This window comes from Acinonyx jubatus, chromosome B2, assembly GCF_027475565.1.
Source record: "Acinonyx jubatus isolate Ajub_Pintada_27869175 chromosome B2, VMU_Ajub_asm_v1.0, whole genome shotgun sequence".
NCBI classification, from domain to species: domain Eukaryota; kingdom Metazoa; phylum Chordata; class Mammalia; order Carnivora; family Felidae; genus Acinonyx; species Acinonyx jubatus.
In genome coordinates this window covers 64,756,149-64,776,386 of record NC_069385.1, presented here as the reverse complement: position 1 = coordinate 64,776,386, position 20,238 = coordinate 64,756,149, and the positions used below count along the sequence as shown (strand labels likewise).

General features: G+C 36.1%; 1 protein-coding gene across 2 annotated transcripts in view; it reads left to right on the top strand.

The window, feature by feature from the left end:
• FUT9 (fucosyltransferase 9) overlaps positions 1–20,238 on the top strand; it is a 204,184-nt gene that overhangs the window by 82,530 nt on the left and 101,416 nt on the right. Inside the window, exon 2 of one of the 2 annotated variants that reach the window (XM_027057241.2) lies at positions 19,927–20,015. In XM_027057241.2, the coding sequence (XP_026913042.1) occupies positions 19,997–20,015 (19 nt within the window). In that variant the 5' untranslated portion in view covers positions 19,927–19,996. Of the gene's footprint in view, positions 1–19,926; positions 20,016–20,238 lie in introns of those variants that run through there. The other variant, XM_053222460.1, reaches the window with a different exon arrangement.

Here is a 20,238-nt window from a genome sequence, read left to right as displayed (position 1 = left end):
TGGACAAATGTTTCCTAAATATTTTTCAGCCACCATTCCTTTTAAGATAATCACCTCCATAAAAAAAATGTAATGGCATATAAAGTTGTTCATACAACTTCCGGTCTGTTCATGCAACAGACCTTCAAAGTACTGTCCATAGGCCCTGAGTTAAAGAATAGACATACTGTGCTAGAGTGAGGGGCTCTTGGGAGCCAGCTATTTGTTGAAATCATTCCCTATTTTCAGCATGTGTCTGGAACACTGACACTTTAAAATAGAAAATACAGGGGCACCTGGGTGACTCAGTCAGTTAAGCATCTGACTTCGCCTCATGTTCCTGAGTTTGAGCCCCGCATCGGGCTCTGTGCTGACAGTTCAGAGCCTGAAGCCTGTTTCAGATTCTTTGTCTCCCTCCCTCTCTCTGCCCCTCTCCCACTCATGCTCTATCTCTCTCTCTCTCTCAAAAATAAATAATTTTTTTTAATTTAAAATAGAAAACACAGAAAAAAATAAGACTTCTAGATTGACTGGATGGATAGAATGGATAATCAGTTATTTCAGATACCCATTACTGCCCCTGAGATCTCTTTTCCAAAACACCTTTCATTTTGTTTACCATTTATTTATAAAGCATGATTTTCAAAACCTATAATTTTTTAGATCACAGCTCTCTGATAATTTTCAACTTTGTACCATTTATAATACCAAACTGAATGCTCTTTATTTCTAATAGAGAGGGTTAAGCTGTTGCATTTTTTCCCCTTTGGAATACATAGTTCTACTACACTTCAAGTTTTCATTAATGTTCCAGGCAACATTGGCATCACCCATGCGTCACAATGATCTCTCATTTAGCTAAAATTCTAGATCTTGGTCACCTGAAGATCTATTAAGCTAAAGTCATTACATTTCTCTACTTCCTCAGTGGATTTTACACCTAACTCTATCCTTTTACTATTTCATTCCCTTGTCAGTTTCAACCCACTGTTCTTGTCTGTGAAATTCTTTGTAAAATCAATTATGTGACATAGTACCTTGAGCCCCACATTTAAAATCATATCCAAATTTTTTAACTATGTCAAATAATATCATGTCATCAAATAGTTGATTTAAAAATGATACAAAGACGGGAACCTGGGTGGCTCAATCTGTTAAGCATTGGACTCTTGGTTTCAACTCAGGTCATGATCTCAGGTTTTGTGAGTTCAAGCCCTGCATTGGGTTCTGCACTGACAGCTGCAGAACCTGCTTGGGATTCTCCCCCTTTCTCTGTCTTGGCCCCTCCCCCAACTTGCACTCTACATTTCTCTCTCTGTCAAAATAAATAAACATTAAAAAAAAATTTTTAAGCGCACCTGTGTGGCTCAGCAGTTGAGCATCCGGCTTCAGCTTAGATCATGATCTCACAGTTCATGGGTTTGAGCCCTGTGCTGGGCTCTGTGCTGATGGTTTGGAGCCTGAGTTGGATTCTCCGCCTCCCCCTCTCTCTCTGCTGCTTCCCTACTCATGTGCTCTTGCTCACTCTCAGAAATAGATAAATAAACATTTTAAAAAATATTTTTAAATGATGTAAAGAAAGATTCAGTGAAAGAAACCAGAGGCATCCTACAATTGGACATGGAGATATTAACCAGTATTATTTGGTAGGAAGGATTTATCAGCTAAAAGCTCAACAGATTGCACAATAACACTATCCACATATACTCATCTCAACCACAAAGATGTTAGGAATTATTTCAAATGCTTTGTTGAAATCTAGATAATCCAGATGAGGCAGCACATAATCTGTGAAATCTTTCCCTGAGATTCAATTATACATCAATACTTGTGTTCCCATGAAATTTCATGCATGTCCCTATCAGAGTCCTTACCACAATATGCCAAATCTCCATTCGTACCTGTCTTCCCAAGTATTGTGAAGTCCTCAGAGAGTGAGTCTTCCTTTATGCTTCCTTTATGTCCACATTCTCAGAATGTCTCATTGTGCATAGTAGTTATCCAGTAAATATTTGTCAAACTGTTGAGTTAATAATAGAGATATTCTCATATGTTACCTCAGGATGTAGAGTCTTATATAAAGTTTGCAGTTTTCTCTGAGCTTATTCTAGGATGCAAATCACCAAAAATAATTCACAACAATTCATGGGAATAGATGAGCCAGTTCACCTCTTTGTGCCTCACTTAGAACACTCTTACTATTTTAAATTCATGTGCATATGGAATATGTGACTTGGTTTTATTACGGAAAGATAATTTCATCCTTTTAAAGCTAAAACTGTATGTGCTATTACGGTTATTTCTCTTTTCTTTCTCTTATACTGCATCTTTTGTATTTCTTTTTAAAATGTCAAAAACAGCATCTCATTAACACCTCTCAGAGAACAGTTGCCAATGTTTCCATTCATAGACTTGATACATGGAGTGCCTCCTTCCAAATCATAGGAAAATGATAAAATGCAACAAAATCACAATGTTTCTGAATATTTATGCACTCAGGTATATAAAATTTACACTGAAGTTTCTGTTCTTTGCCTGATACTAATCCATTTATTTAAGTATTTGGAGAATAAAATGCCCTTATCATATGGTTACCTTTTGATATACAGACACAGATCTATTTTTTCCAAAGCCAATTTATATAAAATATACAAAGATAAAATATCCAGCATTCCTGCATGCAGGTTTAGTAATTACTATCAACTACAGACTGGAAAACTCAATGGAAGGAAAACAAAGTGACCTTGTACTTTATGTGTAATCTTTATTAATTGAACTCTAAGCTAGCCCTTGAGATTTTTATGCAGTCTGCAGCAGAAAGGTCAGTGGAATACCAATAAATCCTCTTATATTTATTAGTTCATTCTGCAAATGCTAAAGTGGAGTGAAAGTTGATTCAATTCATTTGTAATCCAATACCAAAAGGGGAAAAGTGATTTTTAACTCATCCACTAACATATACATGGAAAAATAACATTCCCAAGGAAAATCATGGAATGTTTTTAATAGCAAAGGGCACATAAGAGCTTGACCATGTTTGTAATTTCTTACCATCTTATAAAATTTCTGCAGGAGCACCTGGCTGGCTCAGTTAAAAGAGCATGTGACTCAAAATCTCTGGGTCATGAGTTTGAGCCCACATAGGATGTAGAGATTACTTAAAATAAATAAAGTATTAAAATAATTTAAAAACTTTTTAATAGCATTTTTGCAAGGAAATTATAATTTCAGCACAGAGCCCAATGCAGGGCTCAATCTCATGAACCGTGAGATCGTATCAAAGCCGAAAATCAAGAGCCAGGTGCTTAACAACTGAGCCACTCAGGCGCCCCATGGTTAAGGTGCTCCATGGTTATAGGCTCCAAGAATACAACATAAATAATATAGCCAATGCCCTAAAAAATCAAAATCTAATGGAAAATAAAATATTGAGAACTCAGTTACTAAAATACAAGGTAAAGTAAGGGAAATACTTTGACATTGATGTGAATTAATGTATAGAGGCTTCAATTATGAAATTTTATAAAATGAGAAAGATTTGAGTTGTGCATTGGAGGATTAGCATAACTTCACAAGTTTTAAAGGATATTCTAAGCCAAAGAAAAAATATGTGCAAGAGCTCTGAAAATATCTAAAGATGTAACATAATTGACAAATGAAATACAGCGCTGTTTGACTGCAAGAGAGCAAGTAGTCATGATAGTTAAGCCCAGAAATGAAGATGGGAGTTAAAATTTGTAAAATTTTGGACTTTAGCTTCTAGGCAGTAAGGAACTACTGAAAATTTTTGAAGTGTGGAATGGCATGAGTTAAACCTGAGTGTCTGTCAGTGTTTTAAAACGTTTTCGTTGGTGACAACACAGAAGGTGTAAAAACTTTAATTGCCCTGGTCGGAGTGAAGGCGTTCTTGGTTGTGGTAATGGAACTGGCCTTGAAAGGAGGGGAAAGCTTTATTAAAGTTAGAATTAGGACTTGGTGTTTGGATGAAAGTGAAAGTTAAGGAAAATAAAGATGGCATTGGGGTTGCTACTCAGTATTAATTGTTTATAATCACAGCCAATTATGCATTCTTAAATATAACTAAATATTTCATATCTAATTTAATTTTAATTGGAGTATTCTTAATCCTGAAAATTTTTAAGTTTATAAATCTCTAAATAATCTTTTCCAGTTCATGCATATATGTATGTATGTGTTTTATTTTACCAAAAGACTTTCAAGAATAGTTTTTCAGAGGAAATGAAAAAATTAAATTATAAAAGTTAAGAACAAAAAACGTACATTTCATTACATGACCAATCATTTCATTAAGGAGATCACAGTTTTTCTCCTTGACTTGAGAAGTAGAGGAACAGTCTTTATCCTTCCCCATTCTGCTTTACTACCTGGTTAGTGTCATCAGGAATTCATCTTTTTAGAGTATGATGAATAAGGAAATGCATGTATATAAAAACATAGTGATGTAATTAAAAGTTATTTCAGTTCATTTGATAAGGTGTATGTGTATGAGTGTGTATGAGTGCATGTGTGGGTGGTGAATACCTCAAGAGGTAATTGAAGAGCATTTCAGTAAAACACAATGTAACACCCCTGATTTATTCAATTACATGCAGACAACAGCTTCCTAATATTACATCTATACATAGAAGTAGGTAATGGTGTTCTTGCAAAGATCATTCCTTATTTCTTGAAAATGATGTATGCTAGTGAGCAGTTTAAAGGATGAAATACATCATAATCATATTCATTAGAATGCCAAAATAAGAACGATATATTAGAAAAACTTTGTGTATATATAAAGCACTAAATTCATCTAACTTAAAAAAAACCTAATTATCAAGTCATAACCTTTAAACAGAATAAACTGATAAGATGTTATCTTCTTACCGGGATAATTTTCTGATACTCATGTGTTTTTTCTTTTATGCAAATCCTAGAACCTATCATTGCTTTGGGTTATTTGTAGCCAGTAAGATTTTCATGGTCAGGTGCTTCTCTTTAAGAAGAGTTATAAATTCTTTCTCTCAAATGGTCCATGAGTCTACCTTTGAGACACGCTTTGCTACAATACAGTCATCTTTAATTTAGAGTTGTATATGTGAACAGCCTTAAATTTATGACTTGGTTTATAATTACATGTGACTCGCTGAATTTGACTTAAATTTTATAAATGTAGTTGGGTGTGATACCCACATCAAATAGCATATAGAATTTATGTGCTTTCCACCATTATGCCAAATTTGAAGGAAAAACATCTCCCAATTACACTAGAGAGAATAGTTTAAGCTTATAGTCCTCCCACACATCCAGCTACACTGTAATATTTTATACGCCATACAAGCCAATAGAAATTACATATTGAATTACACTTGGAGGAACTGACAAAAGGTCGGAATGACTAGAATATAATGGAAGAGACCAAGAGAGTAGTAGGCAGGGTCTAGACGCCCTTTTGCTCCCCTAAGCTTTTGGGCTGTTGGAAAATAACAAGAGGAGACACATAGGCTACCTGCTTTCAGCAGTGTATATTTAAGAGGTATATGTGCATACATATGCACACACGTATATACACACACACATATATGTATTTTTTAAGATAATTCACTTCTTCCTCTCTTCCCTTAATTTCCATTTCCCAAGGGAAAAGAATTATCAAGATTTAATCACTGTAGCATCCCACCATTACCCCCAAATAACTCCTTACCCAAATCAAAGTTAAATCTATGAAGAAAGTGTTAACTTCCCAGGACTGCTGTAACAAATCACCACAACCAGATAGCTTAAAACAATAGAAATCATTCTCTCAAAATTTGTGAGGTTACAAGTCCAAAATCAAAGTATGGACAGGGGCCAGGCTCCCTCCAAAGGCTCCAGGAAGAATCCTTCCTTGCTTTTTCCAGCTTCTGGAAGTTGCCAGCAATCCTGGATGTTCCTTGGTTTGTCTCTGCCTTCACATGGCCTTCTTCCTTGTGTGCTTCTGTGTCTCCAAAGTCTTCTTTTCTTATAAGAACATAAGTCATTGGACTTAGGCCCCATCCTAATCCAGTGTGACTCTGTCTTAACTTCATCTCACCTGCAAAGACTTTCTTCCCAAATAAAGTTCCATTCACAAGGGGCACCTGGGTGGCTCAGTCAGTTAGGCATCTGACTCTTGATTTCAGTTTAGGTCATCATCTCACAGTTCATGAGTTCAAGCCCCGCATCTGGCTCTTCTCTGGTAGCGGGCAGCCTGCTTGGGATACTCTGTCTCCTTCTCTCTCTGTGCTCTTACCCTGCTTGTTCTTTCTCTCTTTCTCAAAAATAAATAAGTAAATGTAAAATCATAATGATAAAGTCCCATTCACAGATACTGAGAGTTAAAACTTGGAATAGATCTTTTTGGGGACACAATTCCATCCACAGTAGGGAAAGCTAATATTGGGTAGTTGTTTAGAAAGACTACCCAGTCCATCTGATTACATCAATTTATATCAAAGTCAGAATAACTCTAGGGTTTGCATTTTTAAAGAAGGGCTTTGTAACAGAAGTGTATCAATAATGAATAGACTCCTAAGATCAAGACATTCATGGCACTTGCTTCCTGAGCTTCCAGTGAAGACTTTATACTTCATTTTAACTTTTTCATGTTATTATGGATTTAGATTTCATAATGGAAGATATGAAGGACATTCATGAAAAAATTTTGGCAACATAAAACTACACAAATGTAAAATATTTTGGGAGGCCTGGATTTCTTTTCTTCTAAAATACTTCCTAAGTGAATGAAAACAAAAAAGAATAGAAACAAAGGAAAAGAGTCTTTGCAAAGTTTAAGTTTTTTCTTAGTGTTTATTTTTGAGAAAGACAGAGACAGAGCGTGAGCAGCGGTGAAACAGAGAGAGAGGGAGACACAGAATCCGTGAGTGAGTAGGCATTCACAATCATGGGACACTTGTCCCTGAGTGGGGTAAGGACAGGAGAATGTGGCAACTTTATTTAGGCCATTAAAATCCTGAAGTTAACATTTTAAAATTATTCAAAAGCAAGTTAATTCATTTTAAGACAAAGTGTTTTGCCTTATATACAAACTGCTTTTCAGAGTATAACTTTGTTGTAAAATTGGCCCATACTCTGAACAATAAATATATATTCTTTTTTAAATAGCTTGGCTTATTCATAAATTATATGCGATCAATACACAGCTCCATTGTATTTAATGTAGCAATTGCAGCTAAAATTGGAATGGATTTTTTTTCTCAGAATAGTATTTGTTTGACAATCAAAATTTAATAAGAAATTCTGATGTTAAAAATCATTCATCAGTTTTAACACAACTTTAGAAGAAAGGGAATACATTACTCTAGATTAAGTTGCCATGGTATAAAATACCCATTTACATTTTTTTAGGATTAGCATTTCTTCTTTGTTGATTACAAAAAGAAGTATTATGCTAAACTTTATTATTTTGATTATTGATATCCCAAGAGATTTTGGTCTGAATTAAAAGGCTACAGTTTAAATTTTATAATCAAAATTTATAGTGAACCATTAATTTTTCATGCAATTAATCTATACTCAAGAAAAAAATTTAATATTTATTTAAGTAATCATGAGTTTCCATAGTGCCTTTTAGTCAACTGTTTTGAACACTTTGAACTGACATAGCTGTGACTCTCTACAGTGTGATTCCCCAAACATATGCAACAAATTCTCCTGGGAAGCAGAGAGCTTGTTATATGTGGAAATTCTGTTTCCTACCCTAAACCTCTTTATCAGCATCTCTAGGAAGATAATTCATGAATCTGTTTTGAATAAGCCATCCAGATTATTCTTATGCTTATTAATGTTTGAGAAGCCAGAATTAAAGAGGACAGACCAGTGGACTCTAACCTTTTCAATACTGGTGTTCTTTAGGCTTTGCAATATACTGGGAGAACCTGTTCAGTGGCTGTCAACTTCTTTCAGAGGAAGTCATCCAAGGGACATAAGAGAGAAAGCATGAACCACATCCCAATGCCCCCAGAGTTCTGGGAGCCTAGCCAAAGACAGCAGGCAGCATGCTTGGAGCCCAAAAGAAATATTCACAGATTTCTCTTCCCTTCCTCCCTTTTTTTCTCTCTCCTGCTCCTTCTCTTCCATTTTCGTTCCCTCCTTTAGTTCTTTCCTTCTGTCTTCTCAATGCCTTCTCCAATTTTGTCAGAATCGGGAGGAGGAGGGTGTCCAGAGGAAAAAGACAGCTTATCAAAAACCCTCCCTTATCCCATCTCCCTCAATCTCACTGAACATCCTTACAACATGTGGTTATAAAGAAAAGTGTCCATTTTTTGTTATTGCCATAGGCAAGAAAAGAGAAAGAAAGAAAGAAAGAAAGAAAGAAAGAAAGAAAGAAAGAAAGAAAGAAAATAACCACTGTCACTAACCATCTGTTCCTGGCGTGTATCCCATCTTTGGTCCCAGTGAGGCATCTCCTTCTGGATGAGTGTGACTGAGGATAGATATAAGTGTCATGCAATCTTTATTCTTGACTTTAATTCTTATCTCCCATTTCCAGATTCTTCTTCCAAGGAGGGTTTTAACAGGTAGGATCAGAAATCAAAACACCATCTGAACAACCAGGAAGTGCACTTGCTTTTTGGGAGGGGCCACTGGAGCTCAGCCCAGTGCTCATCCTGTCCCTCACAAGCCCCTGGGCTACCAACTGGCCTGTCTTTCCTTGGCCTGTCACATCACAAATCAGGGTTTATCTCTCATTGACTTAATTACCTGAAGAGCTCCCTCTCCCCCACCAGAGCTAGAGAAGTGAAGAGATGGAGTGCTTAAATGTTATTGACTCAATTTAAAGATAGGAAAAATGAAACCAGTTTAAGACCCATATCTCAGTGAAATTAAAAAACAAACAAACAAAAAAAGATTCATTATGGTCTAAACCAGAAGGTGGCAAATATGGTCCATGGGCCAAATCTGACCTGCTGCTAGTTTTTGCAAATAAGAGTTTATTGGAACACAGCCACAGCCATTTGTTTTTCTATTATTTATCTGCTTTCACACTAGAATGTAATTGAGGAATTGTGACAGAAACTGTATAAAAGATGAGTACTATAGAAATCCTTGACTTTACCTTTGGACTGTAACGCCTTAAGTATTTACCATCTGCTTCTTCAGTGCACAGTTTGCTAATCCCTGGTCTACATCAAAACATTCATCATTTATTTGTCCAATTTCTGAAAGCAAAGTATTCAAATTAAGTTCCATAAAAAGATTCCCCATAGCAATAAAAAATCTGAATACACCAATTACTAGTAAGGAGATTAAATCAGTAATCCACAATTTCCCAATAAAGAAAAAAACCAGGACCAGATGGCTTCACTGGTAAATTTTACCAACCATTTAAAGAAAAATTAATACCAATCCTTCTCAAACTCTTTCCAAAAAATCAGAGAAAAGGGAACACTCCCAAACTCATTTTACAATGCCAGCAATATCCTCATACCAACCTAGAAAAGCACACTAGTAGCAAGGAAACTATAGGCCAAGGTCCCTGATGAATATAGATGCCAAAATTCTAATAAAATATTAGGAGCCTGAATTCAGCAGCACATTAATAGGATCATTCAACATGATCAAGTGGGACTTATCTTTGGAATGCAAGGATGATTCAACCTACATAAATCAATCAAGGTGATTCACCACAGTAACAGAATGAAAGAAAAGACTCATGATCACCTCAATAAATGTAGAAAAAGCATTTGACAAAATTCTGCAATCATTTATGATAAAAACTCAACAAATTATTCATAGAAAGAATGTATTTCAACATAATAAATTCCATATATGGTAAGCCCACAGCTAACATCATACTCAATGGTAAAAAGTTAAAGCTTTTCCTCTAAGATCTGGAACATGGCAAGGACACCCACTCTCACTACTCCAATTCAGCATGGTACTGGGAAGTCTTAGCAAGAACAATCAGGCAGAAAAAAAAAAGAAAGAAAGAAAAGATATCAGAATTAGAAAGGAAGAAGTGAAATTGTCTTTCTTTTTATTTTGCAGATCACATGATTTTATAAATAGAAAATTCTAAAGACAACCAAACAACTGTTAGATCTAATTAGTGAATTCAGTAGAGTTGTAGGATACAAAATTAACATACAAATTTCAGTAGCATTTCCATAAACTAACAATAAATTTCCAAAAAAATAATATATAAAATCCATTTGCAATAGCATCGAAAACATTAAAATACTTAGGAATGAATTTGACCAAGAAAGTCAAAGACCTATACACTGAAAACTACAAAACATTAGTGAAAGAAATCAAAGACGTAAATAAATGGAAAGGTATCTTGTGTTCATGGATTGGAACAATTAATATTGTTAAAATGCCAATAATACAAAAAGTCATCTATACATTCAATAAAATCCCTACTAAATATCCCAATACCTTTTTTTTACAGAAGCAGAAAAAAACACTCCTAAAATATATATGGAGCCACAAAAGACCCTAAATAGCCAAAGATATCCTGAAAAAAAACAAAGAAAGAAACATTACACTTCCTGATTTCAGTCTATACTATAAAGCTGTGGTAATCAAAACAGTATGGTACTAACATAAAAACAAACCAATAGAGCAGAATTGAGAGCTCAGAAGTAAACCAAAGCATATATGATCAACTAATATTTGATAATGGAACCAAGAATACTCAATGGAGAAAAGACAGTCTCTTCAATAAATGGTGCTGGGATAATTGGACATTTCCATGCAAAGAACTGAACCCTTTTATTACACCACTGGCAAAATTACCTTGAAATTACTCAGCCATTAAAAACAAGAATGAAATCTTACCTTTAGCAATGGCATGAATGGAACTAGAGTAGTATGCTAACTGAAATTAGTCAGTCAGAGAAAGACAAATACGATTCCACTCATATGTTGAATTAAAGAGACAAAACAAAGAAACAAAGAGTTGGGGGAGAAAGAGAGGCAAACCAAGAAGTGGATCCTTAACTATAAAGAATAAATTAATGGTTACCAGAAGGGAAGTGGGTGGGGAGTTGGGTTAAATAGGTGATGGGGATTAAGGAGTGCACTTCTTGTGATGAGCACTGTGTGATGTATGGAAATGTTGTATCACTATATTGTACACCTGAAACTAAGATTACATGTATGGTAACTAACTGGAATTTAAATAAAATTTTAAAGAACTTGAAATGAATTAAAGACTTAAATGTCATGTCTGAAACTATGAAACTCCTAGAAGAGAAAATAGGAATAAATGTCCTTGACATGAGTCTTGGAAATGATCTTTTGGATATGACACCTAAAGCACAAAAAAAGTAAACAAATGGACTACATCAAGCTAAAAACCTTCTATATAGCAAAAGAAACTGTCAACAAAGTGAAAAGCAACCTATGGAATGGGGGAAAATATTTGTAAACCGCATATATGATAAGGGGTTAATATGCAAAATACGTAAGACCTTATACAACTCAATATGAAAAAAATAACCCAATTAAAAATCGGCAAAGGACTGAACAGACATTTTCCAGAGAAGATCTATGAAAGGTCAACAGATACATGAAAAGATGCTCAACATCATTAGTCATTAGGGAAATGCAAATTAAAACCACAATGAGATATCACCTTACACCTGTTAGAATGGCCATCATCAAAAAGACAAGAGGTAAGAGCTGGCGTGGATGTGGAGAAAAGGGAACCCTGTACACTGCTGGTGGGATTGCAAACTGGTACAGCCACTATGGAAGACAATATGGATGATCTTCAAAATATTAAAAATGGAACTACCATAGGACTTAAGAATTCCACTTCTGGGAATATATCCAAAAGATGTAAAAACATATCTGCATCCTTATGTTCATAGCAGCATTATTTACAATAGCTAAGATGTGAAAACAACCTAAGCGCTCATGATTGGATATAGATGAAGAAGAAGTAGAAGTAGAAGTTGTGAGCCATAAATATTCAGCCATTAAAAATAAAGAAATCCTACCATTTGCCACAACATGAATGAATCTTGAAGGCTTTATACCAAGTAAAATAAGTCAGGTAGAGAAAGACAAATATTGTATGAATGATCTCACTTACACGTTAAATCTAAACAAAACCAAACAAAAACAAACATAGAAAAAGAGATCAGACTGTGGGTACCAGAGGCAGAGGGTGGGGGTCGGGTGAATGGGAGGAAAGTGGTCAAAAGGTACAAAGTTCCGGGGTGCCTGGGTGGCTCAGTTGGTTAGGCAGCCCACCTCGGCTTAGGTCATGATCTCATGGGTTCAAGCCCCGCATCAGGCTCTGTGCTGACAGCTCAGAGCATGGAGCCTTCTTCGGATTCTGTGTCACCCTCCCTTTCTGCCCCTCCCCCTGCCTCAAAAATAAATAATAAACATTAAAAATGTTTCAAAAGGTACAAACTTCCAGTTATAAGATAAATAAGTCATTGGATGTAAAGTATAGCATAGGGAATAGAGTCAATAATATTGTAATAAATTTGTAAATTGACAGACAGCAGCTAAACCTTTCATGGTGAGCATTTTGTAATGTATATAAATGTCAAATCACGGTGTTGTACATCTGAAACTAATATGCCATTGTATGTCAAGTATACTTCAATTTAAAAAAGAAAAGAAAAATCAACACTAAGGATGTACAGTACAATGTGATGACTGTAGCTAACATTGCTGTAAGAGTTCTCATCAGAAGGAATTTGATTTTCCTTTCTTCTTTCTTTTTAAGTTGTATCTATATGATAAGATAAATGTTATCTGAACCTATTATGGTAATAATTTCACAACAGAAGCAAATGAAATCATCGTGATGTACATCTTAAACTTATACAGTGATGTGTGTTAATTATTTCTCAATAAAATTGGGGGGAGGGAAAGATTCCCCATACACACATGTTAAAGCATAGTACGTTCTTCTCACACAAAGCAACATAAGATAACCATAAATATGTAAGGAATAACTGCCTTAAAAATCCCAATAAAGCAGAACAGCATCTATCATAGTAGGGCCTCAATACATTTGGTTAAATAAATAAATCTTTAAAAAATGTATGTGCATTCTGCACTGTAGTGATGATATATATTTATTTTAGACTAAATTTCTTTTCCCCAAACCTTTGAGTAAAACGAATGTTCTGGGAAGAATGCCCAATGAGATCTACAGTACTGCTTCAAGCCCCAGGTGGGAGACGCTCAATTGTTTGCCCTGAAGGGTTCGGCGGGTTTTAAGAGAGCAAAGCAACCCTCCCTCCCTCAAAAAGCGTATGTTTAAAATATTCTATGGATAAAATAGATGTATAAACTATGGCCTAATTTCATGCGTCTTCTATTGTAGCAATTACTAACCTGTATCTAAGCATAAGTATATTTTAAGTCCTGAAGACGCTGATGTTTTGTAACGGTCCTAAATGCTATTAATCCCTGTCTCCTATGGCAGCTCAGGAAGTAGAAGAGTCTGCAACACTCTGGGCTACCTCTCTCTTCCTCACCCCTAATCCGGTATTGTGCAGTTCACACAGATGTACATCATCCTCCCAGAAGGAGTAAGGGTCAGGGCAGATCATCCAAGCCCTCTTGGATAAGAGGGAAGGGAAGAAGAGGAAAGCCTAACCTGGGAAAGAATTCAGACCATGAAAATAATCAAGGAGTTACAATAGCAAGCACAAAGCATATACCTCTCCTGTAACCACTTTTTTTTTCCAGCTTCTGCACATATACGGACGAAGGAAGGTGACCATTCAACCATCTAACCATACAGTAAATTTGCCCCGTGGTAAAATGCTCAAGAAACATCATTTCCCTTCTTTTTCCCCTTTCCTCCTCACTTGTTCTGGGCTTTTAATTTCAGGATGCTTATTTCCATTTCTATCTAATATAAAGAACAAACCAACGTTTTGCATTGTGAGGAAAAGTATTCCTTTTCCCTGTAAATTATGCAAAAAAAAGAGAATCATTTATGGTTAAACTATCCCATGTTGATCTCAAGAGGCAGAACTGTGTGGCCAAGAGTGGAGCTGTGGAATCGGTCTGGTTGTGTTGCAGTCTAACGGCATCATTGACAAGCTGGGTGACCTTGGACAAATTGTTTAACCTTTCTGGGCTTCATATTCCCCTTCTCTAAAACTGGAGTAATATTTCATAGGCTTGTTGATAGAATGAGATTATGCATATAAAACCCTTAAAACTATGTCTGGTATATAGTGAGCACTCTTTTATGACTAGGTGGTAATATTATTAATGTTAATGAGGTTCAAGCATGAGATCCTCCAATGGCTGGCCCTTGCTTTCTTCTGCTATGTCCTGCGTGTGTTTCATCACACTGCCTATCTCTCTGCTCTGCTGAAGCCAGATTACTTTTTCATCCCAAACTATATTATCTCTGTATTCCTTATCTGTGTTCATACAGCACAGCCTCGTCATCATTCAACATGCACTTTACACAACCTATTTTCTATCAAGCTTCAGCCAAGTAAAATTGCATGCTGCTACATTTGTGCCCCTAGCCAGACATTTAGTACAGATTTCTTCATTTCTCTTTCTTTCCTTCCTCCTCTTGACCAGGAGATCTTCAAGGACAGGAGAGTATTTGGGCCATGCTTTTAGCCATAGCACCTAGCAGCTGTTATATATAACACATTTTTTTAATGTATGTTGAATTAAAAAGGGCTTAAGGATCCAAACTAGTAATTCTGAAGTCTTAAAATTCCATTTAAAGTATAGCCACAGGAATTGGCTCGGTGACCTCTTCTGGAAGCAAATCTTACTTATTACTATAAACTGCATGAAGGGATTGTCTTTATTTGTTCAAAATTCAATGTCCTTTAATCACATTTGTTGAATTGAATTAAGGAACTTACTCTTATCAATGAAGTTCAATTTGGGATATATCTGAGATGTTTCTAACATCATTCAGAGTCCTTGAGAGTTTTCTTCTTTCTAAGAAAAGTAATGCTCCACTTGTCCATTTCCCATTCTTTCATTTATAAGAACAATATAGTCATTTTCTTAATAATTTGTACTATCTTTAGTCAATTGGTTCAACAATATATTTTTTCATTATCTAAAACAAATGTCTCCATATTTTTGCCTTTTGGTAAATTTTACCCAAATTAACTGAAGTATCTTTCATAAATATCTATGGAACTTCTATTTTTCAAGTTGATCCTTTGCAAAACAACAATAACAAAAATGGCTTACCCTATAGTGATGACTTAAAAAATGCATCTGTGTTTGTGAAATGGTGAAATTAATGGATAGGATTTATACTTACTTCAAATATATCCCGAATCCAAACACTTCTCTGCATTATCGTTGCCATTAAATTTCTAACCACCATCATCTCTCAACTCAACTGCTACAGTTACCTTTAGAGTGGCTGCTGCTTCTGGGCTCACCTCTCTACTAAATTTTTTACAGAATATCTGAAATGATGTTTGAAAATTTTAATCAGATCATGCTAGTCTCTTGGTCAAAACCTTCCTATCTCCACTCTACCATGAATAAAGACTGGACTCCTTACAATGGTCAGTGAGACCCAACATCGCCTGGCTGCTGCCTCTCAACCCTTACTCCCCCACCAACCCCCACTCCCGACACTACTGTGCCCTGGATTACTACACCACAGGCACCCTGGGATGTTTCTCTTCCCTCTTTGCACATGCTGTGCTTGTTTCTTTCCTGGCCCTTTGTACCTCGTATCCCCTCTCCTTACAATGCTCAGTCCTAAAGATGGGGCCGAGTCCTTACCATTGCTCAGATGTAACCTCCTTCATGAAGCTTCCCCTCCCTGATTGCCTCTGCTCAAGATGATAATTCAGACCCATTGCTGTGGACCACTCTGCTGCTGACATCTCTCACTGTCAGCTAGTTCTCAGCATCGTGTGCCAAACGGCCCTGTTAATTCAGTCTGCGCCAGATCACCAGTCTTTGCTGTTACATACATTCCTACTTCTCTCTTCAGACTGACGCTTGGTTAAAGCAGAAGACCACAAAAACCTCTGTGGCTGAGTCATTTTGCTCCCAGCAAGCCCATTTTGTTCTCAACACATTATCCATGCCACAAATAACCTAGGGAGATTTTAGGGTTGTCAACTGGGCCTTTTCCAGCCTTAGGACTCTCGTGACACTACCGGGTCACCACGTGTTGGCATGGGATTACTAAGCACAGCAATCTCTTCCTAAAAGCATAAGCAAAACGCTGAGTGTTCCTTCAACTAGGAGTTTCTAAAGCTACTCCGCCGAGAGCTTTGGCTTCAAGAAGCTGGGAGAAGAAAACACAAGCCTTGGCAGGCACTTTCCCCATTCACGATGCTCTGTTTTCTCTCCACGTCTTGTGCCTTTGCCGCATGTGCACCACGAAGCCTTTTTCACTGTGATTTCAAACACCTTTACATATAATTATATGCAAACATAGTCATTTATGCTTGCTGACAAACATCAAGATGAAAAGTAAAAATAAATGAATCATTTTGTTTCATGCTTAAGTTACCAAACCTCTGGATCTCAGCAAGACCTCCAATAGTAGACTAATCCACAAAGTCTAGTCTTTATACATACAAGAGAACTAAAGGTATTTGGAAATCTTTTCTTTCTCAAGACTGCCTGGCTTTAAGCCATGTGTCAAAATAATCTTTTAAATGACAGAAAGTGAGGGTCCCATCCTCCCTCCACCCCACATGAGACAGATGCCTTGACTGCCCTAGGAAGAAAGACAAGTATATAGGAAAGCAAAAGAAGAAAATGCCATATCATCATTTGACTGGATTGGACAGAAATGTAGAGAATGGAAGAGAATAATTGTTTCCTTATATGTAATGCAAAAAAAGAGTATAAAGACAACAACTTCTTTAGATAAAACTTTATCAACAAAAATAATAACTCCATAACAAGTGTTATTTATTCAGCTATGTAAATCATAGCCATGATTTAGGAAATACACACATGCCTACACACACATAGACACACACACACACACACACACACACACACACAAATCGTAGTTGCCAAATAGATAAAGGAACCCAGGCCACTTGCTGGCTCTCATTATTTGCTCTCATTCTAAATAGGAGTCTAAATGTTTGATTTTTCTGACTTACCTGAAAAAATCATTTTGCAAATATCAAGTAAGATTTGGATGGTAAAAACGAAGCAAGAATCACATTTGATGTTAAGACAAAAATCATAAAAAAAATTGCACAGATGCTCTAGTATCATAACAGTCTGGAACCAGTTGAGATAGGTATGAATGAACCTTCTCTATTTTTCTTAATTTATTAAATATGTTGATCTTTTATGTCCAGATTTATAAGCAACACATTACACGTGTTGTATGTAATAATTGTGTTTGTCATTTTGCTCGTTTAGCAGTTCTAAGCCCAAGTTATATATGGTTTCAACATAGAAATTTGATTTTACAAAACATTTCATTACTTTTTTTTCAAATTGAGAGTCAAATATTATTGAAAGTACATGTCGAGGAAGAATTATCTTTTTCTTTTTTTAATGTTTTATTCTTTTGGAAAGCGAGAGACAGAGAGAGAGAGAGAGAGCACAGGCTGGAGAGGGGCAGAGAGAGTGGGAGTCACAGAATCTGAAGAGGGCTCGAGGCTCTGAGCTGTCAGCACAGAGCCAGACGCGGGGCTAGAACTCATGAACTGCAAGATCATGACCTGAGCTGAAGTCATGCTTAACCAACTGAGCCACCCAGGCACCCCAACATAATTATCTTTTAAACAGTGCCCAGGAGGGGCATCTGGGTGGCTCAGTCAGTTGAGTGTCCGATTTCAACTTAGGTCATGATCTCATATCGGTGTGTTTGAGCTCCACATAGGGCTCTGTGTTGACAGCTCAGAGCCTGGAGCCTGCTTTGGATTCTATGCCTCCCTCTCTCTCTGCCCCTACCCTGCTCATGCTCTGTCTGTCTCTGTCTCTCAAAAAATAAAATAAAACGTTAAAAATAATTTTTAAACAGTGTCCTGGAAACCATGTGCAAGTGACGACTTTTTTGAGTACACATTTTTAAGTCAGGTCTAGATTTGACCCCAGCTATACTTTCCAGCTTCTTATATAGATGATTTGTTTGAAATATCAAAACCCTGTAAAATGAGGATAATAAAACCCACTTTAAAATATTGCTGTGATGGTTAAATGTCAATCAAACACACCTAAAAAACCTTCAACAGCTGCTGCAAAATATTGGCAAGCTATTCATCTACTATGTTTTATGTCTTTTAGAAAGAATAATTAGTTAAGATTGTAAAGACAAGACAAACGCCAGATCTGGACTCCATATTTTGATTATCTTTAATGTGTTTGAATCCAAGTGTAAATAAGCAAGGGGGGTGGAATACTAAATTAGGAGAAAAGAGTATTTTTTATTAAGTATAAGCCAAGGTTATATATAATCTAGAAAGATATATGGCTGAATTTTGCTTTAAACTCTACTGACCTTGGGGAAAAAATGGGTTAGGAGTTTGAGGAACATACAATGGGGCTGATGTATGTGTGTGCATGTGTGTGTGTGTACATGTGGGTATACGTACTGAGTACAGAATTCCCAACCACCACTCTTAGTATCTTCTAAGCATGAGAGGTTTACTGAGTATGTTCTAGAGCAAAAAGACATTTTTGACAGGGAATACATTCATATAACCCAATTTGAGGAGGCGCTGTCTTAAAGAGAAAACTAAATTCGGTTTTTATTTTACTTTAAATTATTCCATAGTTCAACTATATTTGTTCTCAGCTGGGGTCATGTCATGGGTCAGTTCCGCACTTTGTATTAAATAGAATCTTTATGGGGCGCCTGGGTGGCTCAGTCGGTTGAGTGTCCTACTTCAGCTCAGGTCATGATCTCACGGTCGGTGAGTTCAAGCCCCGCGTTGAGCTCTGTGCTGATAGCTCGGAGCCTGGAGCCCATTTCAGATTCTGTGTCTCCCTCTCTCTCTGCCCCTCCCCTGTTCATGCTCTCTGTCTCAGAAATAAATAAATGTTAAAAGAAATTTTAAATAAATAAATAAATAAATAAATAAATAAAATCTTTATTCATTATAAAATAAATAATTCAATCAGGTTTGAAAACATTTGCCTGTATTTATAGCCCATCAGGTTTGTCGGCAAGCATCTTTGTTCATTTGAGCTGTTGTAACAGAGGACCATAGACTGGGTGGCTGATAAACAACAGAAATTTATTTCGAACAGTTCCAGAGACTGGGAAGTCCAGGACTGTGATGCTGGCAGTTGAGTGTTTGGTAAGGGCTTCCTAGTTCACAGACGTCCATATTTTCACTGTGTCCTCACATGATGAAGAGGACTCGGGCACTGTCTGGGTCCTCTTTATAAAGGCGCTAATCCTGTTTACCTCCCAATACCATCATCTTGGGCATTAGGATCTCAGCATATGAATTTGGGGGTCAGACGGATACAAAATTTCAGACCATACCAGCTGGCAAACATCAACACGAAGATTTAAGACATTTGGACAGATCATCTCATTATTTTGGTGTTTAGTTTGTTAAGCATCCAGATAATTATAGACAACCAGATGATTCAGTAACCTTTTGTCTTATTTTTTTTGTTTGTTTTTGATTTTCTGTGCTATGAATACCATTTATTCTGTAGGTGGAAAACATAAAAAATAGAGACCATGAAATATATTTGGTTAACAAGATATGTTATTTCCTTAGAGTTTCAAACGTACCATTCATTCTTTTTAATATTTCTCTTATTGTATATTCAAATGACTTGCACAATTCAATAGCATTTTTCTAAAACTTAAATGAAATAATAACTTTATGTAAGCAAAGGGCACAATAATATATAGAGAAAGATCTATGTGTGTGAGGTATGCGATTTTTTTTTAGTGTTCTTTTGGTTATTTAACTACATGTATAGTACAACCAGCACATTTAACTAACATACTTTTTTTCTTTCTTTGTTTCCCAACAGGCTTAGAATGTAATAATTCAAGAATTTTATAATACAGTTGAGTAGCTTAACAACTGTTTATGTGCTTCCCATGGTATGTTCTCCATATGGTAAGTATATGTTTACTTTGATGCTGTCTTGATTGTGACAGAAATATGTCCGGTTAGAAGTTATAGGTAACCTAGGATTATTTCAGAATTATTATAAGTTAAAACCCATCTAAAGTATAAAATAGTTGTAGTTTATCTTATATGTAGAGATATTCTATAAATTTAGATTTAACATTGTATCAAAGTTAATTTTAATATAATTGTCTACCATGGTAGAATAATA